General features: G+C 40.5%; 1 protein-coding gene across 1 annotated transcript in view; it reads right to left on the bottom strand.

Moving 5' to 3' along the window:
* Nwd2 (NACHT and WD repeat domain containing 2) overlaps positions 1–25,295 on the bottom strand; it is a 161,164-nt gene that overhangs the window by 81,438 nt on the left and 54,431 nt on the right. Inside the window, exon 2 of the mRNA XM_052734969.1 lies at positions 1,932–2,020. Coding sequence (XP_052590929.1) covers positions 1,932–2,020 — 89 coding nt within the window. The remainder of the gene's footprint in view (positions 1–1,931; positions 2,021–25,295) is intronic.

Raw genomic sequence — 25,295 nt, 5'->3', positions numbered from 1 at the left:
AGATGGGAAGAACCAGCCAAGAAAGTGGGGTGGGTGGGAGAGAAACATGGCCAGGGGAAAGAACATCCAAAGCAGAGGACCGTGGGAGCAGAAGAGGCTTTTGTGTCTGATGGACTCCGAGCTGTGTTTCTCCTAGGCTCACTGTATAACTGAAGAAGAGCCAGTTTCTCATGAATTCCCTGGGACCGTATCTTGTTGCAGTTGAGGAAAGAGAACAGTTCCCTAGAAAACATACCTTCCAGGAGAAGATGTATAATTAACTGCCCACAGAGAGCGGCGGCACAAGGTACATTCTTGGAAGATTCAGCTAACATGCGTTTGGGCTTCTGCTACGCTAGCAGCTGGGAAGCAGACACTACTTGGTGTATTTGGCTCTAAGCTCAGCACCATCTCACAGGTACCCCGTTCCCATGCGTGGTGTAGATGCGGTACTCTAACATGGGCAGGCAAAGGCGCTCTGGGGTTCACGTCTGCTCTGTGCTCACTGCTGTGTGCACTCACTTCCACCCCACACCTCACTGAGGGCTGCAGCCCACCAGCCATCAGTTTACTGTGGGTCCTTTTGAAGTCTTCCTCTGGCTACTTCAGTCTCTGCCCATGGCTAGCTCTAATTTACAAAACACACTTTTATTCCTTTTATTTTCTTCCTTTGCTGATCCTGGTTGGTGCCTCGGGTTTTTTTGTGTGGAGGCTGTTCCGTGCTCAACACCTTCCTCCCTCTGCTGACAGAAATGATGCACTGCAAACTCAAAGCCCCAGTTAACATGCCCAGACACTTTTCTCTCCCTGAAGTAATTGAGTCCCCCAAAGAATGCCTAAGTCCTTGGGAATCTTGACAGTTTGGGGCATTTGTAACGAGTGGGGAGCTGTTATCAGTACGGCCAGAATCCCCAGAGAAGGCACTGCTGAAGTCATGTCAAAGGATTTAATTTAGGTTTCCCATTTATCAAGGAAATGGTGACTTATGGGTAACTGCTCAGTGTGTGTCATAATGGCTCATTGCTGACTGACAATGTTCACCAAGATTGAAGCCATTCAGAGGTGATTACTTCCGAAACCATATTTGAAATCATCATGAGGTGTACTGAGATAAGCTCTTTATCCAGGAGGTAACAAATGGAGGGTGAAATTTTCTGCCTCTAACAATGGCATGTGATGTACTCTTCTCCCTTGAAGCCCTGTTACATATTCATCACCTGACACGTAAACACGAAGTTGAGAGCACCTGACAGTTAAGCTTCCCATGGTAAATGAGGCCGAACATTTCTGAATAAGTAATATTATTTGCTTTAGAAGCCATCGACTTTAGGTTTTGAGTGTCCAAGATATTTCCAGCATTTTTCTATCATGCGGTAAAATAAAATTGCTGGAGTTGGTGAGATTTAGTAACGATGTGCATAGTTACTGTCTTTGAAGGACCAACACACACACACACACACACACACACACACACACACACACACACACACACACAGGGGGTGGGCTTGGCCAAAGGCACCTCAGTGAAATATGTAGGGAAGAAGACAATCCCCACACAAGCACAAACTGAGAGCCAGGATAAGGGAGGGGAGGGACGTCCGCTTGCTGAAAGGAAGTACTGTAAAAGTTGATCCTGATTTTAGATGCAACATATTCCTGTGGACATTAGCTTAAGGTGGAAGTTTCAGCAACTTTCATCTTTGTTGGTAAGAAGAGAGACTAGGAAAAAGCAAAAAAATATGCTTTGAAGAAAAAGATGAGAAATATACCAGGCGGAGTCCAGGAAAGAGATGCATAAATACGAAACTGTCAAAATTAACTAAGTCATTTCCATTTTTCATGCATTTCTTTTCTCATATTTAAAGAAAGAAAAATGTGTCTTTGTAGCACCTGCGCTGTGATAGGAAGCAAACATTGCCTATCCTGATGATAGAAAAAGAGGTGACTGTTACCTGAAATTCCAACCCATAGTTTTCTCTGCAGAATTCTCGCAGTTTGGGATACACGGTTTCTCTTAGTGCCTGCCGCTCTGCTCCTGTATCTATAACAGAAAACAAACAAAACAAATGAGTATGCCAATACATACTGCTTGGAAAATGAAGGACTAAACAATAATATAAATGCAGTCAAGATGGGGGCCTCAGGTGCGATGTGATCTTTGGCTACTGGGCTATTTCTACAGAGATCTATCCGCTACGCCTGTGCAAAAAAAGCCCAAGGGATGGATGAAAACCTCAACTGCCAGCTCTGTGTGGCCAGCAAGGCTGTGAACTTAGAGTTGATTGTTCATGCCCAGGTAGGTGTTTACACTTTTCCGTATCCATGCCCCAGTGTCTTTGGAGGAAGGAGAAGGAAGTGTTGTTGGGCTAACAGATGTGTGAGCTTAATACATCACAAGCATTTACAAATATACAGATTGATTGGTTTAGTTATAAATATGCAAATATCTGGACTATACTATTATTTTCTATAGTGTTTAGAAATAATTCAGCTTTTTACACACTTAAGTGCAGCATCCATGTAATCAGTACAATATTTAGGAATAATACATGATGGAAACTACTATTAACAACTATCAGATCTCACTGTCTGTAGAGTCAGTAGCCCAGCTGTTTAACAGGATGACATCTCTCCCTGGAGCTTAGAGATGTCCTGCTGTATCACAGACAGAAACTGTTTTTATAAATGCTATATCACAAAAGAGCTCTGAAATATATTATTCCCAGTTATTAAAAAATGCAGGAAGCAATAGAGAAACTGAAACCAGAAGAGTTGTTCAATAAGTATTATGTGATTAATTTTAAACATTTTACAGAGACAGAGATAGATAGATAGATAGATAGATAGATAGATAGATAGATAGATAGATTCCAAAGCTTTCTGTGTTGCTAAATGCCAAAATTCTGCCATTAGTGGTGACCTCCTTGAGATTCTTGCTGCCAAGAGTCTGTTGCTTGCTTGCCTGACTTCAGTAAACACAAGAACCACAGTCTTCAAGAACTGGGTTAATGTGGTCTCTCATGGAAAACATATTTGCTAAATGTACCTCAATCCCAGCTACAATACAAACTGTCCACACATCTCATTTATAACAAAGATAATAACTTAAAAGAATATCCTTGTTATTCTCCAGCACATCTGTCCATGAAAACTCGGCCATATGCTGTGCTGACCTACCCTATTTTTCCTACTGTTCTCAAGCCTATTTTGAGAAGCAAATAACCAATTATGGGCCTAAAATGCAGCTGTAGCTCTGCAACATGGCAGAAGCCAGTTTTTACAGGGAAGCCTGAAGCAGAGGAATACAAGGTTTTCAGATAAATTGTGACCTGGGCAAACAGGGTCTTTTCACACCTTAGAGCCAACAGGGTCCAGAGTCTAAAGGGAAAGGGAATGCAGGAGGACCATACTGAGCAAGTCCTGTGGTGTCACAGCATTGCCGGAGGCAGCACATTAAGCTTTTGTATGATTTATGTAATCTTGGCATCAGAAACCCACTATCCCTTGACCTATTTTGAAAGCTGAAAACATTAACTTTGTAATAAAGCTGATAATAGTCAATATCTCTTAAAAGCCTTAGCAGATTTTAAAAATCAAATCACTGAAAGGTCACTTAAAAAAATAAATCCTAGCTGGGTGTGGTGGCCTATGCCTTTAATCCCTGCATTTGAGAGGTAGAGGCAAGTGGACCTCTATGAACTCAAGACCAGTATGATCTTTTTACACATAGAGTTCCAGGACAGCCAGGGCTACAAAGGAAGACCCTGTCCCCCAAATCCAAAATATAAACAAATAGTACAGTGCATGGAAGTCTGGAGCTATTATTAAAGAAGGGTTATCACCCTGAAATTTAAAATATTGATGTTTGATGAATGAAATAATTATGGTATCATATGAGGAACATTAAAAAACTGTTATTGTAATTCTTATTTCTTGGTGTTAAGAGTTTGATGTGCAATAGCCAGGAAGAAAAGAGTAATGTAGGAGCTACTTACTAACATTTATTGAATGCTTATGACAGTCGGTTAGTGTGCTGACTAATTCTGTGTGCATTTTCTTAAGCAATTTCTAATGATGGTTCTGTGGAAAAGTAACATGTGTGTGTTTTCCTGTTTTTAATCAGAAGAAACCAAATGGTAGAAGGTCTAAGAAAGGTGCCCTAGGTTAGATGGTCTTTAAGTAGTCAAACTCAGACTTGAATTCAGGCAGCCATACCAGGGGTTACTTTGCTTTAACTACAGAAATAGACATCTGTGAAAAGAATCAACCTTTGAATATAATCCATCGTTATGTTATGGTTAAGGGAGGTGTGAAATAAAAAAAATACTGAAGTTAGAGACCTTGCTTACCATAAATAAGGTCCTGGTTTCATCCTCAGTCCCTCCAAGAACAACAGTAAAAAAATACCAAGTTTATAGTATGACTTTCTCTTTTGGAGTCAGCAGGCCTAAAATCCAACCGGAAAGTGGTTGGTTACCCCCGTAACTATTATCCATAACTCATCTTGCTTGGCAGGCTGGTGTTGTAACCCATAAGTTTGTGATAGTTTGGTTGTGCTCTTGATGACTTTTCACCCTCAGCAGCCTGCATATCACTTTTGTTATGGTAAAAGCTAGCTAGCAGGGAGGAACCTTTGAGCTCAGCTCCAGCTTGATTTCTCTGTCCTATGTAGTGTCTTTGGCAATAAGGTCTTACCATCTAATTCTAGTGGGCAATCAATAGCCATGACAACAGCCTGTACTGTTTTTCAGGGAGTCTGGAGTCTCACTGACCAATAACTCTTTAGAAGGGATCTCATACCTGGCACTGTTTAATAACTTATAGCTTCTGGGAGCAGCAGCATCTACCCATGATCCTCAGGGTACCTTCCTTCAAACTTACACACACACACACACACACACACACACACACACACACACACACACACGCACATATATACACGTATATAAAATCATATAAATATACATGTAAAACATTTTTATACATATGTTTTGTGTATGTATTATTTAGATTTTATTTATTTATTTATTTGTGTGTACATGTATGAGTGTGTGTGTGTGTGTGTGTGTGTGTGTGTGTGTGTGTGTGTGTGTTGCCTGCATGTATATCTGTGCATCATGTGCAGTGCAGGTCTGGTGACCATGGAAGTCAGAAGACAGCATTAGATCTCCTGACACTAGAGGTATAGACAGTTGTGAATTATCATGTGGATGTTGAGGATCAAAACTAGGTCCTCTGCATAAGCAACAAGTGATCTGAAGGGCGGGGCCATCTCTCCAGCCCTTAAGTTGTATTTTAAAATTAACGTTAAAATAGTATGATTCCATATGGCTTTTTCCTATGTCCTTAGTGTTGGCTAACCATGCTCCCCATCTTCCCTGTTTCACAGCTACTTCCATATCATTGTGTTCTACTATCCTCTCTCCCTTAAGACCTCCTCTCTTCCCTTTTAACTTCCTGGTTGCTATAGGCACTCCAAGTTAAACCCAGAAATCTAAAAGTTTGAAGCTAAGATCTGCATATGAGAACTTGAAGCTTCTGTTTTTCCAGGCCTGATTCCAAGGAAAAATTCATGCATGGGACTAGAAGCCTGGTCAAAAGCCCAGGGCTAAGAAGGTCCTAGGTCCTAGGGAGGAGTCTATCACAGTTGTCTTGCTGTATGGACACGATATCAAACTGCCTTCTAAAGATTCATGTTTATACCCATGGATTAGTGCTGCTCTCAGCCTTGGTCAGAGATGCTTCTTTTTGATGTAGAAATTTAGTTAATCCTGAGATTTCTAGCTGGTGAAACTCCTGAGAGTAAGGGGTTGTTGAGTTCTCAGTCCTTAACAGAACATCTGTATCATCCCTTCTAAAGACCAGGGAAACATCAGAGAGGGCAGGAAGAGCAGAAGACCCAAAGTGTAAGAAGGAGGGCCATGAAGTGCTTTTTTACTCAGCATGACATGGCTGCTGCACTCATGAGCTCATAGTGCCAGTATCTACCTACACAAGACAGCCCATTTGGCGCTGGAGGGATGTCTCAGTATTTAAGAGCACTCGTTACTCTTGTAGAGCTTCCATGTTTGGTTCCCAGGACCCACATGGTGGCCCACAACCATCCATAACTCCATTTCCAGGGGATCCAACGGCCTCTTCTGACTTGTGTGGTCACCTTGCACATATGTGGTACACATACATACTTGCAGGCAACACACTCAGACACATAAAGAAAGACTGAGTCCATCAGCATTCCATCACGGGTTAGGGAGGGGCTTGTAAGTCTCTGCTCATCCCTGAGGAACTTTAGGCAGTTAATGGTTGGGCTGGGGGATGTGTGTGATATTCCTCAGTGGTAGCCATTGGTAAGTTTCTCTTGATCGAGCAAATAAATTACCACCCATGCTCAGGGTGCCAACTCTAAGCAAACACAGTGGGTCATAAAAAATAAAAAAGACATGAAAACAGGAAGGAAACTTGAGAAAAAGAAGGGGTTTGGTGGGAGAAAAAGGGGAGAGAGAGGAGGACAATGGTGAAGACCATGGTCGTAGTCCACATATATGTAGTGAGATCATGAAAGAATAAAAAGTTCTTTTCCCTCTAGGATATACTCTTTAACAACCAGATCATTAGTAAGCTCTCTTAGTCTCCTCTTAAAGCCTCAATGAGTCTACTTTCCTCACCACTGGTACTGGTTACAAGTCTCATTTGGACTTTGTCCATTTTCCATATTGGAATCCTCCAATACATATACCACAGTCTCCTGACTGATCTTTTCAAGTGTAGTTCACATTACATGTCTAGGATGAAAGACACACTTCTTCGGTTGAATACTCTTTCTTGCCCTAAGCTTATCTCCCAACACTTACGTTCATGTCACCCCCAGTGCTGGCCTTCACTGTCCCTGAGTTAAACTTCTACCCTGGATCTTTGCTCGTGCTGTGTCCTGGAATGCCTGGCTCTGTGATCAGCTCATAACCCCTTGTGTCGTTTAAGTGCCAGCCTCAATGCTTCCTCCTCAGAGAGGCATTCCTGGAGCACGGACTACAGAAGCCAATGTGTATTCTTTGGACTTTCTTTTGCTTCATCTCTGCAGTGATTTATAACTGATTATGATTATGAATCCACACATAAATCAGTACAAAAGTAAACTAATGGGTACCGTGATCCTGCATTTATCCCTAGAAAGGCTTCCTTTCTGTTCTACAAGTCTTCATGGGACATGTGTAAAAGCAAGAGAATGTGAAATTTTGTAAACTATAGGGCAGTGTTTAAATATTTGATGTCATCAGGTAAATGAATAAATTGAAATACAGATTTCCTTTCTGATTTGTGAGTTTCTGGTGGGATATGAATGTGTTTTTGCTAAGTTATTTTGAACCTTTCTAAATATGTGAAGGAAGTGTGTGAATGTATCTAATAGTCATTCCACATCCTTCTATCATTAAAATGACTCAGATTTTCCTACATTTATATTAATATATGATGACTGAATCCGGAAATGGAAAAGTAATTAAGATAGGATGGATTAATTATGAGGGTTGACAGATAAGCTCGCTTAATTAAATAAAAAGGCCCTGATTCACACCAACAGCAAATCTGGAGGGTTAGTAATTAAAAATATTTGAATGTCACAGACAGGAAAAAGGAACTCACAGAATCTCATGGATCAAAAGGGACCTCAAAGTGTAGATCAGTGATAAGGTGCTTTATGATTTATTTTTCACACATAGTCACTGGGTTCCCTAGGCCTCTGCTCAGTTCATCACTTCTTTGAAAAGCTGCATTTATATTGTGGCTCCAATAACAATTAGGGTTTGAGAAGTAGCTTTCTAAATAGTTCTGGGTGATTTTGGAGCTAATAGAGGCCTATGTGCAGTGTTTGAATTATTCACAGGAAGCACATTAGTTGGGGAGAATTATTAATCAAGTTTTATGATTTTTGGACCATGTTGATTTTACCCCAACAAGAGGTAAGATTAATTTCCAGGCTTATTGAGTGCTGAAATGACCGTCCTGGATGGGAACCTCACATGGTTTCTGCCTCATCCAAACTTGAGTCCGAGGACATTAGATCAGGTCATTTTTCCAACCCTGCCAGAGATCAGAATATCTGTTCAGGACCCACCACACATACTGGGCTAAGAGAGGCCTCGCTCCAATGTTTCTGGCAGGTGAGAATTCTACCACTGAGTCACCAAAGCTTTCCTATCTCCAAGCTTTCTGTACATAGGCTGTTTCATGGATTCTCTATTGTATCCTAGCTCATTAGCTGGTGATTCTTCAGGGAAGTTTATATTAGCTTCCTCAAGCACTGTTCTTTCTTGACGGCCTGCTAATAAATCCTCCACACCCAAGGCATCACTCAACCCTTCTTGTGCCACTGTTAATACACCGTGTCAGTTTTGTGCCATAAATGTCTTCTGAATTTGATCTGTTCCACACCTTCCCTCTTTGAACCTGAAGAATCCAAAGCCTCCCATGTCTCTAAACTGTTACCTGCATTTTTTTTGGTACCACTTTCTAATGCACTAGGTAACAACCAGAGATAAAGCCCAAGGCAAAACAAAAGCTACTTTGATCATCTAAGACCTTAATGAACGTCGGTGGTCCAGAGGCTGAAGAGTAGAATGCTTAGGAATTGGAAATGTGTCTTCTGGCTGAGTTCCATTTTCTACTGCCATTTACCATGTGTCTTCTAGACATGCTTTCATGCTACTTGACCCTGAGTTTTGTCCTCACACAAGCTGCTTTTCCTGCTCAGAAGCTCGTATCTATCACACCCTCTTTGTGTGGCTGGCCTTTGTGAGTACCAGTTAAAGACAACACACTTTGTTACTTCTTGCTAGGGTCAGACAGACCTTCTCCAGAGCACCCGCAGCACTCTACTTAATCCTGTAAGACATCACATACTGATCTCTTATAATTTACTATAATTAATATTTTTAGCTAATTCCTCCATTAAACTGTGAATTCAAAGACAGCGAATTTCTCATTCATGTTCACATTATGGAAATTAGGGCAGATTCCAAGGCACAATCAATACTTGATAAATGACTATACAAATAGATGCTATTATATAATAAGAATGTTAAAATAAAGTAGAATTTTTTCTTGGAAATGTTAGCATAGATAAAAATCTCATGTTACTTCTGAGTAAGAGCAGGTTACGTTGATGATTATTAATCATTCATGGATCTGGGCTGATATGACAAAGTAGACGATAAGATGGCACCACAAGGACCACAGTGGCTCCTCTTTCTAATCAGCAATAATCACACTTGACAATGTTACCAAGAAAACAACATAAAATTTAGTAAGTCAACCAAAGAAACGCCTATAAACTGAAAGGAAGCAACATTAGGCACAAGTATGAATCTGGGCACAGAAATGAAGAACTCAGAAAAAGCAAGTATCTAATGTGTTTTAAAGAATATAGTATAGCTGTGGCTTAGACAGTGTTTTACCAGAGGCTTGTGTGTGAAAGGTTTGGTTCCCAATTGAAAACTTATTAATATAATCTACAATTATCTGCAATCTATAAGAGATACACTTTGGGTTCAGAAACAGAAATTGAAAGTAAAAAGAAATGGAAAAGATGCAGTATTCACTACCTAACAGCATACTGGCTATCTGGACTATCAAAACAGGCTTTGATAAATACTCCCAGAGCAAAAAAGGACATGTGACATGGCAGTTATAAGGAATACACATTCACAGAGACAATTCTAAACTATCTAAACTACAGAAACTGTGCTGTGAGATGGCTCAGCAGGTAGAGCTTATAGCCAAGCCTGCTGATCTGAATTTGATTTCCGAGGGCCAAACATGTAGGAAGGATAGAATTGACTCCTAGAGTTGACCTCTGACCTCCACACACACACACACACGTGCTGTGGCAGGAACAGATGTGAACATGTGTGTGAACCCAGCCCAACCCCAATTAAATGTAATTTTAAAAAGATTTAAAAATATAAAATGAAAAGTTAAGGAATTAAAAGGAGGAACAAATGTTCTAATAATAGTCTGGTAGCTTGGTAACCTAACTATAATGGCTGACTCTTAATCATTGGTGAAAAAAAACCTGAATTCTAAATCAACATGGCCAGAGAAGACTTAATGTCATTCTATTTAGAAGTATGACCTAACATTTGTAGATGCTTATGAAGCAACTGGCACTCATATAACCCAGAAGATACTCAAGGACAGCACATTCCTGTCTGGTACGCACAGATCATTTCCCATGGTGGCCATATGCTACATTACAAACAAGTCTCATAAATTTAACAGTATTGAAATCATGGCAAGTACATCCTCCAAGCATAATTAAAATAAAAATTGACAGTTCAAACTCTGGGAAGTTGGAAATTAATCAAAAATACTTCTATATTCCAATAAACTTCTAAATACTTGATGCTATTACCCACAATTCAAAGCAGGACACTTGAGTTAAGGTCAACGTTTTGAATTCAATGAAATAAAAGCACACATCAAAGGCTATGAAAGGCAGAGAAAGTAATGGCTAGAAAAATAAAAATTAGAACTTCAAAATACACCAGAAAAGTAAAATCTAGAACTAGTAATGTAGGTGTACATCTTAAGAAGTATAAAAAGAAAGCAAAATGATTTCAGAGCAAAAAAATAGTGGTAGATCTAAGAAGTAAGAAAGAGATGGTGTAGCTTGGCTTGTAGGAAGATGTCTTAGTGAGGTTTCCTATTGCTATGATGAAACACCATGACCAAATCAAGTTGCAGAGGGAAGGGTTTATTTGGCTTATACCTCCAAATCACAGTTCATCATCAAAGGAAGTCCGGACAGGAACTCAAACACGGGAGGAATCTGGAGGTAGGGGCTGATGGAGAGGTCATGGAGGAGTGCTCTTTACCACCTTGTTCCCCATGGTTTTCTCAGCCTGCTTTCTTGTGGAACCCAGAACCACCAGCCCAGAGTGGAATCACACACAATAGGCTGAGCCCTCACTCATCTATCACTAATTGAGAAAACGCCCTGTAGGATTGTCTAAAGCCCAACTGGATAGAGGCATTTCTCAACTGAGGATCCTTCCTCTCTGATAACTCTAGCTTGTATCAAGTTGACATGAAACTAGCCAGATGACTAGAAACTAGAAGATGACTGAACAATTAATGACAAAGTTCCTACCATTTTTTTTCTTGGTGTGTGAACCATTGGGTTTCATTAGGATTACTTACAGGAATATGGGTGAGGGATTATTTACAGGCACACTGGGTAACTTACCAATGGCTATACCACTGAAGAAAATGTCTTCTCCCCAACTCCATCACGCAGCAACCACTAGCCTATAAATCCTCAGGAAGGGAAAGAACCTATAAGGAATGATGCTGATGGGTCCATTCTTGTGCAGGTCTTATGCAGGTAATCACAATTCCTGAGGGTTTAAGGGTACAAGGTCCATGCCATGACCAGAAGACAGTGTTCTACAACATTCCACCTTTTCCTTTGGCTCTTAAATTCTTTCTGCTTCCTCTCCTGTGGTATTACCTGAGCCTTGGATGGAATAATTCCAATGTCCAGGACTACTTTCTAAGCCTTTATAAGCCTATGCAGATGTCCACCTCCTGTACTTCACTCAATTATCATAATTATCATATCATCATAATAATGCATTCCACATGTAACTTCTAGGCAAAGGGTGGCTGCCCTATCACAGTCCTAGCCAACGTCATATGAGACTGGCGGACGCTTTCCTTGTAACCATTTTTCCTTGTAATTGATATTTATTTTTGCAGAGTTTGGGACGCTATAATTATTGCTATTGCTTCTCAGTCATTCCTTGATGATCCTCATCTGATCAAATTATGAAAGTTGCCAAATAATTTTCATTTCTACCATTTCTTTCATATTTACCAAACTTCAAATTGTAATAAAGAGCTCTCTACCATCAACTGACCTACTTTCAACTTGTCTATCCATCCTCTTACTTGTATATATTCATGTCCATGTACCCACTTCAGTAGGGATTTTAAATCAGTTACAAGAGGGAAAAATAAAACCACGGTAACTAACCAACAAGATGACAGAAATCAGTTTCTGACTACCATCGAATGGACTTGACTCTAAAAGTCATCTGACGCTGCTCTCCTACTGCAGCATCATGCAATTTCATGCAACAGCAATACTGAGTAAGGTCACTCCAAGACAGTGGAGTGAAAAAAAACCAAGCCAACTCCATGGTCACATCTGGCCAAAGTGAAATAAGAATACCATATGAAGCACACCCACTGGGTAGACACCCATCTCTCCTGGCTGACACAGTGCCTCTCTCTTCTTTACCAGATGTATGTCTAATTTCTCTCTACTCTTCTCACCTTGTCAATAAGAACTGAAATGAGAAACCACGAAATTGTATATGTTCTGCCCATACCATCCGTAGAGTAAACCATATTTCCTTGAGGTTTCCTCAAACAACCAAACACAGGCCCAACGCCAGCATGTACACCCTAATACCTCACAATGAGATGCATCTTGGTTTCATGTGATGTGTTTTTTGCTTCTTTTCAGTGAGCGCAGGACCCCGACTTTGTTTCACCAAGGAGCATGCTGAAGGGTAGGGTTTGTGCTGTTGGACACCAGTGACTTTGTAGTGGCAAAAGCTGGTGGACAGGTGGTTAACTGGTCACAGCATATCCTGCCTCCATGCTGGCATGGATTCTCAAGCACGTATGTGGGGAGCTGAGGGCAGCATCAGATGGTTCTCAATGATACCGCCCCAACTGAAATGGGAGGAAAATGTGCTACAGTAAGAGCCTTACAGAAGGTCGGTTCCTTTATGAGACGCCTCTGCTGCCCTGAGAGACACTCATGTGTGGAGTACAAGGTTGTTTACGGAAATCAAAGCATTTAAGGAATATTTGGCTACATGATCATCTTAATTTTTTTTGCTTGGTTTTTAATGACCTTTTACTTGGGTGTCTTAGCAAATTATTTTGGTATATGTCATCACTCTGGAAGTAGTTTTCATGTTGTCTTTAAAAAAGAGACAGGAGGGCAGGAAGAGGGAGGGGAGGGGGAATCTGTGATAGGTATGTAAAATGAATAAAAAATTTCCTTAATAAAAATAAAATAAAAAAATAAAATCTAAAGTTTAAAAAAAATTAAGACTAGGGCTGGAGAGATGACTTAGCAGTTAAGAGCACTGGCTGCTCTTCCAGAAGACCTGGGGTCTATTCCAAGCACCCACATGGCAGCTCACAACTGTCAATAATACCAGTCCCAGGAGATTCAATGCCCTCTTCTAGACTCAGTGGGCACCATATATATGTGGTGCATAGACATGCATTAGGAAAAACACAAATAAAATAAAATACTAAAATAGTAAAACACCCAGATTATTATAACCTTTTAGTTTGCTTCCAGTGTTTGTCTAGACAAAACCAGAGCTGGTTCCACTGCAGTATCTGGAAAAAACGAAGGCAAGAGCTGCAGTGTGTTTCCCCTTTCTCCTCCTCCTGTTATCTCATTAGCGGGTAAGAGGTGGGAGGTGGATGGACACTTAGGGCTGTGATGCCCCCTTTCCAGCTGCTTCAATGGCAGCTACAGCCAGTCTTAGCAGGCCAGACGATAAGCAACTGGAGCTTAAGGGTGGGACTTCTGAAAAATATGATTCTGGAATTCCCACTAGGCTGTGCTCTTTGTTCTAAGAAATAAAATAAATAATAAATGATATAATATCATATAACCACACAATTTATAATAATGTTCGATATATTATATAATATGTAATAATAATACTTATTATTATTATGAGTGTGTGTGTGTGTGTGTGTGTGTGTGTGTGTGTGTGTGTGTGTGTGTGTGTGTGTTTGGGGGAGGGCACATGTGCCAGGGCTCATGTGTAGAGAGCAGAGAATAACTCTGAAGAGTTGATTCTTCCTTCTACCCTATGTGGTTCAGGGGAATCAGACTGAGGTCTCCAGGCTTGTACAGAAAGTGCTGAGTTGAGTTGCTTGGCCGTCTTCTAATGATTTTTCTAAACTAACCTAGCACCCACTGTTGATGAGTGGCACACCGAAGACAAGAATGTCAAGAGAACAAATGGCAATTCTTAAGCCATTGCATGCATGGTCTTCTCATGGCGCTTGGAAACCCAAGTGACATTAAGATGGCGATAACTAAATTGGAAATGCTCACATCTGTCACACTGCACCTACTCTCTGAGTCTTCCATGACTTTTCCTCACTCAGCATCACAGAAAGCATCCTCTTCATAAGGTGTGTGGGTGGGGTTGAAGCAACCTGCAATTCATGCAAGAGTTGTTTTTTTTTTTTCCCCGACAGTGTTTCTCTGTGTAGCTTTGCGCCTTTCCTGGAACTCACTTGGTAGCCCAGGCTGGCCTCGAACTCACAGAGATCTGCCTGGCTCTGCCTCCCAAGTGCTGGGATTAAAGCCGTGGGCCACCAACACCCAGCTCATGCAAGAGTTTTGACCCATCTTCTATCATTTACCTAAAACGAACTGCTTTTGCTGGGTTTAGAACTGGAAATGCTCAATAAATGTCCAACAACAGGGGAGAGTGAGATGAGGACCAATTTTGTTTAACATGTCGAGTATCTTGAGCATTTGTTATTATAAACCATATTATAATATTACTAAATGGCTGGCAGGAAAAATATTAGCTGGATGACTTTTCCACACTAAGAAGAAAGCACTTTAAAACCTTGACGTTGTTAATTCATTTTCATGTAAATTCATTTTGCTACACAATTGTCAACACAATTGTCTAATTAAATAATTCGCCCACCATCAGTTACAAAAGGATCTGAAACGTGTAGATTACTTAGAGATGCACTTTAAAGAAATTCGCATAAAATATTGCACCAGCTAGTGGAAAGGGAATTAATTCATTTTGGCAGTATGAATTCTGACATAGTAAATGTCCATATGTCACAGTTAATGCTTTTTAACAAATTGGCAAATGAGATGATATGAAACTTGGCATTCTTGTTCTTTAAAAAAAATAGTTCTGAAGAAGATACAGATAGGCATTAAAATAGTTTCTATAACAACTGCTTTGGGGAACAACCATGACTTTAATTTGTTAGATAAGATTATTAGCAATTGTGCTTTGCATGCTTGCAACATTAAAAGTCCTGACCCAGCAGAGCTGAGGCCCGAGAAGTCTGCCTCGTCTTCACAGTTAGGCTCAGCAGCATCTAACGCAAAGATGCACACTGTGTGCAAGTCGTTGGTTTTAATGGAGAGAGAGAGGTTGAAACTGACTCAATGGGGAAACTTATTGGATTAAAAAACCCTCAGTAAATATTGAACTGTAGGGGCTGGGGAGATGATCAATGATCAAGGACACTTGTATAAGCGTAAGGATCTGAGTTCAAATCCACAGCACTCATATAAAAAGCCAAGCATGGCTACTTGGTGCCTGTGAGCCCAGTGTGGGAGTAGGAAAGGAACAGGTGGATTCCTAGAGCTCCCTGGCCAGCCAGTCAAGAGGAAACTGTGAGTTTCAGGTTCAGTGAAGAGCCAGGTCTCACGGCAATAAGGTGGGAAGCGATAAAGGAAAGTACCCCGTGTCCTGCTCTGGCCTCTGCATGGGCGTGTGCAACACTTACGTCTATACACTTACGTTCATGCATCTTACACACCACACACCAAAAGAAAAATGCTCTTGTTCAAAACAATCAATTTAGTGAAAACAATGAAATATTGGTCCCTGTGCCAACCCATGAACTACTGACCTGCTTATGATATTTTCAAATGCCAGATTTCCTCTATTTACTAGATATAGAAATCATAGAGAATGAAATTTGAAACTTCTTTGTCTGCACAGTTGTTCTGATAGGAGCCTGGAGCAGAGGGTGAGCTGGCTAAAATTCTTAGTCTGTTTGTGCTGCACAAGATACCTTAGATGGGGTAAAATTTAGAAACAATAAAATGAAAGATATAATAGAAAGCTACTTATTTTTCAGAACATAGTGTGTGTGTTGCACATGCATGTACAGACAGGTTCATGTGTGTGAGTACAGACATACGTGTGTCACACCACTCATATGGAGGTCAGAGGACAGCCTCAAGTGATGATGCTTGTTTCCCACCTTGTTTTGGACAGAGTCTCCTTGTTTACTGATACATATGCCAGGACAGCTAGCCTGTATGCATCCAGGGGTCTTCCTGTCTCTGCCTTCCACCTCCACCAAGGGACACTGGGGTTACAGATGCTTCTACATCTAACTTTCATACAGATACTGGGGATTCAAACTCAGGTCCTCATGCTTTCATAGCAAGTGTTTTACCCATTGAAACATTTCCCCAGTTTTAGAAAGTTATTTCTCATAGTCTGGAGGCTAGGAGGTCCATCATCAAGGTGACAACAGATTTAGAGACCGGTAAGGACCTGTTCTCTGTTTCACACCCAGCTCATAGGAACTCACAAACTTTAGACCAACAGCTGTGGAGCCTGCATGGGACGGGACTAGACCCTCTGCATATGGGAGACAGTTGTGTAGCTGGGTGTCTTTGAGGCGCCCCTGGCAGTGGGATCAGGATCTATCCCTGGTGCATGAATTGGCTTTGTGGATCCCACTTACCTGTAGTGATATTTTATTTGTGCACCCCAATAAAGCTTATCTAGGGATCAGAGGAAAATACCAGCCACTATATTAAATATAGAGGTCAGGCAGTGGTAGCACATGCCTTTAATCCTAGCATTTGGGAGGCAGAGATTCATCTGGATCTCTGTGAGTTCAACGCCACACTGGGAACAGAGCCAGGCATGGTGGCACATGCCTTTAATCCCAGTGCTAGTTAACCATAGACGTCTGGAGGCTTGGATAGACAGACAGGAAGTGATAAAGCTGGGTGGAAAGAGGAAGTGATGTAGCAGGGCGGAGAGAGGAAGAAAGATGGCAGGGCACAGAAAGGCATGTAGGCATGGGTATACGGGAAATAGCTCTCTCTGGAGGCTGAGGAGTTGGCATCAGGTGAGGTTGGCTGTGGCTTGTTCTATTCCTCTGATTTCTCAGTTTTCATCCCATTATCTGGTTCCAGGTTTTTTATTAATAAGAACATTTAGTAATTCATCTTACAATGACATATGGTGGGACACCTTCCTCAACCTTGATGCAGGGCGGGGGCGCTTGGTCTTGACTCAACTGAATATACCAGGCTTAGCTGTCCCTCCATGGTAGCCCTCACCCTTTTGGAGGAGGAGATGAGGGGGTAGGTGAGATGGGGGGAGTGGGATGAGGGAGGGGAGGGGGATCTGTGGTTGGTATGTAAAATGAAATTAAAAAAAAATTAAAAAAGAACACTGGTTCTGTCTTGCACAAAAGAAAACAGCAAAAGCAAACAAAATTTTTGGTAAAGCTCTCCACTCTAATGCCTTTATAAATAATACATATTATTATCAGTGTGAACTTCTAAATTCTACTCACAGCTAAAGGTTGCAAAGGTTTCCTCTTAAGCCATCAAAAGATGCTCTCACCTCACCTTCCCCAAAGTATCAATATTGAATGATATAAAAATACTTTTAGCATTTTCTTTCAAATAAAATATTCAACACTCAATGCTTTCATGGAGCATTTCCCCCTAAAAATCCATTATGCTAAAAGTAAATATCTACATGTAGACCACTAGACTGATGTAATTAGAATATATATTTACAAAAAGGTAATGGAGATTATGTCAGCCACAGTGAACAGCGCCTGGTTCACTGTGGATTTTTCCTCACATAATCTTACCTGGAATAAACAAAATGCTAACATTTAAGTTTTTGATATTTTTTCTCAATTCCAACAGTTGTTCTTAAGCCTATTATTTTTTTTGTTTGGGCTAATTAATAATTTTATCACAAATTATTTTAAAAGCCTAAGAATAGTAAAGAGATACAAGGTAAGAATGAATTTGTCCACACTTATTTTGTAATTCTTTGATTTTAGTGTGAGTGTGCATGTGGTCTGTGTGTGTGTGTGTGTGTGTGTGTATGTGTGTGTGTGTGTGTGTGTGTGTGTGTGTGTGTGTGTGTGTGTGTATTGGCGAAGGTGTGTGCTCCTGTGGAGGCCAGAGCTGTATGTCTGCTGTCTTGATTGCTCATTTTATTCTTTGAGACAGTGCCTCTTGTGGAGCCTTGAGCTCACTGATGCTTTGGCTAGGCTTGTTGAATTGGCCCTTGGGAACTGATTGTCCTTCTGCACCCTCAACTCTATCAACACTGGGGTTGCAGACATTCACCAACATACCTGGCTTTTACATGGATGCTGGGCATTTGAAGTCAAGTCCTCTCAATTGTGATACAAGTACTTTCCCCCTGAACCACCTCCTCAACTCCCCACATTCATTTGAGTCACTGAACTCCTCTGAGACGGCCTGCTCGTGAATATGCTGGTCCCCACTTAATGTTTTGGGCTGATTTCTGGACTTGGTCCCAGTTTCCCCAGGGTATCTTTCAGGCTTGGCCTCAGGATTTCATTGTAACTAGAGGTGCTGATGGATGAATTTACATGACGTCAGAGTCATGTGTTCCACATTGTTGATTCTAAGGCTTCTTAACACTAGAATTGCTTCTTGTTGAAATAACAACACAACCAACATCGGGTCACATTCAGATGCTAATCCCAAGTTAGGGATTTCTCTAAGTCGTGGAAATGATGATGTTCAACTATTGACCCTTTGGACAGAAACGTAGAACCTTCTTGATGAGACAACACCCTCTGAAGATTCACCTGTCTCCTCTTTCCATGCATTTTATTCCCATTGTTCCAATATGCTATCATTTGTATCAGCATATGTTAATCAGGTACAATAGTGTGTTTTATCATGACATTTTCATACATATGTATAAGGCACTTGGGCCATATTTATAATCTCTATTACCTATACTTGCCTCTCTGTTGCCTTGTTCCCTCTCTATTCATTAATAGCTATAGCTCCTTCCTATATATATATTTTCTTTTTCTACAAAAGAGTTAAAATATGGGATGCTTGTCTAAGTCTGGCTTACCTCTTTTAAGATAATGATCTACATTTTCATTAATTTCATTTTTCATGAGTTCATTCTTCTTTATGGCTGAATAATACTTTTCCCCCCACCCCTCAAGTGTGTAAAATTTCATTACCTTCTTCCAGTCATCCACTGACAGGCATCCAGGCTAATTCTATATCTTAGCTACTACAAATGGCATTTCAATAAACATAGACATACAGTTACCCCTGTGGCTTGCATTATGTCTGCCCACATAAACTCAATTACTGCACTTGCTGTTAAGTGCTGCTGCTCAGAGCACACAAAACTATCAACCATCTCCATCATTTCCAGCTTGCAGTTCTTGAGAACAGGAATCATGGCCATCTTTCTCAGAGCAATATCCCTCCCCAAAATCTGTGGTAGAAAGCTAGCCAAAATACAGCTCAATGCATATTATTCCATTAGCAGTTGTTTCCTTGTGTGTTTTTCTTTTTCTTTTTTTAATTGGGACTTGTGCATGTTTTAATTATCTTGGTATGCTGTATCTAGTCTAGAACCTGGCATACAGTAAGCATTTAAGAGATGTTGGATTAATTTATTTCCGAAATGTTGTGTATCAATATATCAAGCTTCCCAAGAACATGTATGCATGAAGATACTTGAGGGCATTCTTTGCCTTTTACCCACCTTCACCTGTGTGAAAGGTTTTAGAATGTAGCTGGGTTATAAGAGATAAAGGCATATAAGTTGTTATAATAGCTCCACAAACAGGCTCAGAAAGTTACATTGAAGTGAAAATAGAAAATGAATCCATAGGTATGTATATGTAAGCGTGTGTGTGTGTGTGTGTGTGTGTGTGTGTGTGTGTGTGTGTGTGTGTGTCTATAGTTTAAATGGAGTTACCACACACAGGGTGATAATGCTTCCTGAAAGGGCCATAGACTATATGTCCCAAACTCCAGTTCTAGGCATGGGAAACCTACTTTTGAGTTGTTGGTCAGGATGATTCACAACACTTCCCAAAAGCGTAAGCTATTCCCATTGCCTTCTTGGAAAATGAAGAGAAGGCCCCATTGCTGAAGACACTACACATCTCTAACATAGGACTTGGAGGAAATGAGATGGAACTGACCTGCAAGTCTCCTCCCTGAGAACTAGCTCCCATAGGAGCTGAAGGCACTATGCAAGCTGCTGAGGGAAGAAAAGCAATCAATAATCCTACCCAGCTGTAAAGCCTGTGAACCACAATGACGACCAGTGTGGTTGTTTGAGTAGGTATGCCCCCCCCCAGACTCATATGTTTGAATACTTGGTCCTTAGGGAGTGGCGCTATTGGGAGGTATGGCCTTGTTGGAGTAGGTGTGGCCTTGTTGGAGGAAGTGTGTCAAGGTGAGCATCGGCTTTGGGGTTTCATATGCTCAAGCTATTCCCAATTCGAGACACAGTCTCCTTCTGTTGTCTGTGGATCAAGATGTAGAAATTTCAGCTCCTTCTTCAGCACCATGTCTGCCTTCATGCTGCTGTGCTTCCTGCAATGGTGATAATGAACTAAACCTCTGAAACTGTAAGCCAGCCCCAGTTAAAAGTTTTCATTTATAAGAGGTGCACTGGTCATGGTGTCTCTTCACAGCAATAAAACCCTAAGACAGAAGTTGGTATCAAGGACTGGGTTATTGCTGTGTTTGGCCTGGCTATGTTTTTATTTGGAGGAATTTGAACTTTGGGACATTGGACTAAAAAAGCAGTTGAATACTTTAAGTGAGGCTTAATGGGCCATACTAGTAGAAGCATGGAAGACAGTGTTTCTGAGGGTGTTTTGTACTGTAGGGGTCTGGCTCAAGAGGTTTCAGAGGAGAAGAACTTTAGTATGTTGTCTAGAGATCATTCTTAGGATATTTTGGTAAAGAATGTGACTGCTTTTTACCCTTGTCCAAGAGTCTGCCTGAGACTAAAGTGAAGAGATTTGGATTAATTGCTTTCTCAAAAGAAATCTCAAAACAGTCTTATATAGATTCTGTCATGTGGTTACTAGTGTTCACTCTTAGGAAGATGTATAATGAAAAGGAGCAAGCTGAACAAGGAAAAATACACAATGTACAGACGGAGGAGAAAAGGGGCACCAGGAAGTGGAATGGAGCTGATGTCTGTGTTTAACAGATCAAAGAAGAGTCAGATGTTAAGTGGAATAAAGGGACAAGATCCAACCCAGCCAAGTTTCCAACTTGTGAAAAGGAATTAAAGAAAAGCTTAGAGCTGGGTGTGGTGGGACATATCATTAAATCCAGCACTCAGAAGGTGGATCTCTAAATTCAAGGCCAAACTGGTTTACAGAGCAAGTTTCAGGACATCAAAATTTAGGCAGTAAAGGAAACCATTGAAATCAGGAAGCTAACAAAGATGTAATTGAACAAGGGGGGCATGTTCTAGTCCCAGCAAGCAGCATAATTTGGGAGCTTCAGTCATGTGGTTCTGGCTTTTGAGTCAAGGATAGAAGAAGGGGGTTATGGAACCTCCCTCTGTGACTAAGGAAAGTCACTGAGGTCAGGTGTGTGGCAGGGGTGTCCCTGCACAGAGGCTCAGAGAGTCTATTGTGTGAAGCTATGAAGGTGAAGCCTGGACTGCCTTGGAGACCTCAATATGTTAGAGATACCAGAGTCATGGGATGCCAAGGAATCCAAGGAATGCTTCTAACAGGGAGTGGAATCAGCCCAAGAGAGAGAAATGTGTTGCAATCAGCAAAGCTGAAAGGAGTTGGATATCCGGAGCATTTTGATATCAGATGTGGAGATGCAGAATTTGGAGTTTGCCCAGCTGGTTTTCAGTTTTGCTTTGTTCCAGTATTTCTTCACTATGCTCTCTTTCCTCCATTTTGGAATGGTAATGTATATCCTGTGCCATTATATGTTGGAAGCATGTGATCTGTTTTTTGATTTTGATTTTATAGGGGATTATAATTAAGAGATTCCATGAATCTCAGAAGAGACTTTGAACTTTGGACTTTAAAACAAGTTTGAGACTTTTATAGACCATGGGTACTTTTGAAGTTAGACTAAGTGAATTTTGCATTATGTTATGGCTACAAGCTTATGGGGGCCAGGGAGTGGAATGTTGTGGTTTGAATAGGTATGTCCTCCATAGACTTACGTGTTTGAATGCTTGGCCCATAGGGAGTGACACTATTAGTAGGTTTGACATTGTTGGAGTAGGTGTGGCTTTGTTGGAAGAAGTGTGTCACTGTGGGGGTGGGCTTTGAGGTTTCATATGCTCAAGCTATGCTCAGTGTGAGACACAGTCTCCTTCTGCTGCCTGTGGATCAAAATGTAGAACTTTCAGCTCCTTGTCCAGTACCATATCTACCTGCATGCTGGTATGCTTCTTGCTATGATAATGGACCAAGCCTCTGAAACTTTAAGCCAGCCCTAGTTAAATGTTTTCCTATATAAGAGTTGCTGTGGTTATGGTGTCTCTTCATAACAATAAAACCTAACTAAGACAACCAGCATGACACAATATTCCTAATTGTACAGTAGTGACACTTTTATCTTGGGAGTAACTGACAGCTGCCTAGTTGCACTTAAGGTCTACTTGGAAGGAGGGAATTCATGCTTGGTACTGTAGGCCTAACTAACTAATCATGGCTGTAGATGTCATAGACACTTGAAGAGCCTCCTGCCATTTTCCCAAACGAATACAATTTCTAACTATATTTTTAAGTACTTATCCTTATGCTCACAGAGAAGTGTAGCTCTTACCCTTCATCAAATAAACTTTTTTTTTGCAGCAGAAGGAGACAATTACAGCTATCCACAACTGGCAAGAATATCGAGAACAAGTGATTATGGAGTACCCAGGTCCACTTAATACATTTACAATGAAACCCTTACACCTAAGACTCAAGGAACATTGAGAAATAAGCAGTGGAGAGATTGTAGCAGAGGATCAGGATGTCTGCCTGTTGCTGCAGTGTCTTCTAGACATGACAGAGAAGTCACACCCATGAAATCTCAACAATATGGTTGGCTAACAAGACAGTCACAATGACAAAACCAGTTGACACCTCAACATGGATGGCATGTTGGTACTAACTTTATGAGGTCCCATTATTAGACTGAACAGCTACAGGTAAGAAAGAGAGAATCAGTCTTCTCTAGGGACAAGCCATCCAATAGGTTATTGTCCCAAGTGGTCATCCATAGAAGTACTTACTTGTGAACAATGTTAAGTAGACTCAGTTGGTTACACACATGCACACACACAATTACACACACATAATTTATATGTGTGCAGCAATATTAATTAAAGAATAAGAGAGTATAAGTTGGAGGGGTAGTGGGACTACATGAGAGAAGTTGAAAGGATAAGAAGTACAAATGTTATAAATATAGTGCTCATGTGTGAAATAATAAAAAACTTTTTGAATTAAAAAATGGTTTATTTGCTCAGTCTTTAGGTAAGATACCCTTGGTGTATATCAATACAATCAATAACTCCATGGAAAAGCACTAATTGAAAGTTAGTATCTTGAAACTAATCAACATTGGGAAGAAACAGAGCAGTGATTATCCATCCCTCAGAGTGAGGACAGGGCTCACAGGCAACAGACCAGAAAGAATTTGGGGGCAATTAGGATGTTCTATCCTTAGCTTTGGGCTATTCTGTTTTGGGTTATGTTGATGTAAGCATTTGGCAAAACGTTTTATACGTAGGAGTTGCATATTTCATTGTATGAAATTTGACTTCACAAACAAGAACCATGAATGTACATGGAATTCTAATGATAAACATAGGGAAATGCAAAATGTAGTGGGTAGTGATAATTGCAATTTGCTTCGAAACGCATTTAACAAAAACAAATTGGACAGAGAGATAGACCTATGATAAAACAAATATGTAAAATGTTAATTATGGAATTGGGGTAGCAGGTTATGTAAGTGATTGCTGTGAAATTCTTTCAACATTCATGGATGTTGGAAAATCTTCAACATAAAATGTTATAAAAAATGATTGCTTGGCCTCATTTGGATGAAGGTGCATTAGCACCCAAATGCTAAGAGCTGAATTTCCCTTCAGCTTTAAATAATCAGAGTTTCCATCATGAACGAAGGGTTAGGATGAAATGGTTCTAAAAATGTCAGAACAAGGAAAATCCTGTTATCTCTTATTGGTGGGTTAATTCACTAATTCAGAAAATGCCTTTAGAATTACTAGAATGTATAGACATCGACTTCAATACATTAGCCAAGAGTCATGTGTCGTGTTTCAAGACTACAGCCTGAGCACACAGGAGGCAGAAGACCATGAGTTCAAGGTTATCTCAGGACTACATTTACATTTGTGCAGAAAATGGTATCTCAAACAACAACAATGGGCTATGGTTAAGAACATGTATTGCTCTTATGGCGGACTCAAGTTCAGTTCCCAAACCTACATTGGGCAGCTCAAACTCCAGGGTTAGCTGATGCCCTCCACATATATCCTCACCCATGTGTGAACAAGCATGCACACACATACACATGAAACACACACAATAAAATAAATCTTAAAAGATAATAGAAACAAAAGAACATAGCAAAAAGTCCAATGTTTTAGGAGTGTAGCTTTTCATGATAATTTCGGAGAAAAGGTGGCAATGGCAGGGTTTAGCCGTGGAAGTGGGAGGATTAGCAGCAGACAAGGTGGTAATTCTGTATTTGTTTCAGGACCAAGACTTTTCTTATAAAGACATAACATAAATATAATAACATCAAGGGGATAGTGAATAATATCATCAGCTTTAAATGCACTGTGGCACTGGAATGGAGGACAATGGCCTTCTGGCATAACATCTTCAGCTGAGACGGCTTTTAGTTTATGATCGCATATTAACATGCTTTCCAATGCAGAATCAGCGTCTTTGGTTTTCTTATCTCATGTTTCAGTTCGCCCTGGCAGCATGCACCAACTGCAAGGAGCAGAAGAGTTCTGTGCTGCAGCTGAAGGCCCTGGATAGAGGGCCTGCATCCTCTAGGAGAGGGGGCGTGACAGTTGGGATGCTGCACAAACAATGACTTCTTCTTTTTTTTTAAAAAAAAGTCTAAAGCATTTATGGTAAAGCAGTTATTAAATTTAGGAGTGATTTTTTCCCCCTGTGGGTTTTAAAAGCAGTTGCAAATTAAAAATTCTCACAACTAAAGGAAAAGAGCCAATAAATTAATTTGAGAGTGCCAATGGTATCAATTCACAACATACAATATGGAGTTTTCTAGAATGCATTCCCAAGAGCAGGCGATGAAAGGGAAAAGGAGTTGTTAAAATAAAAATATACCTGATAAATTGACTTATTCCTTTATGTGAAACAATATCCCGAGATGATGAATTGTTTGGAAATAATGCTCCTTG

The sequence above is a fragment of the Peromyscus californicus genome, unplaced genomic scaffold, assembly GCF_007827085.1.
Source record: "Peromyscus californicus insignis strain IS unplaced genomic scaffold, ASM782708v3 Scaffold_13__1_contigs__length_99412109, whole genome shotgun sequence".
NCBI lineage: Eukaryota > Metazoa > Chordata > Mammalia > Rodentia > Cricetidae > Peromyscus > Peromyscus californicus.
The sequence above is the reverse complement of the archived record's forward strand: the minus strand, read 5'-3'. Positions and strand labels throughout refer to the sequence as shown.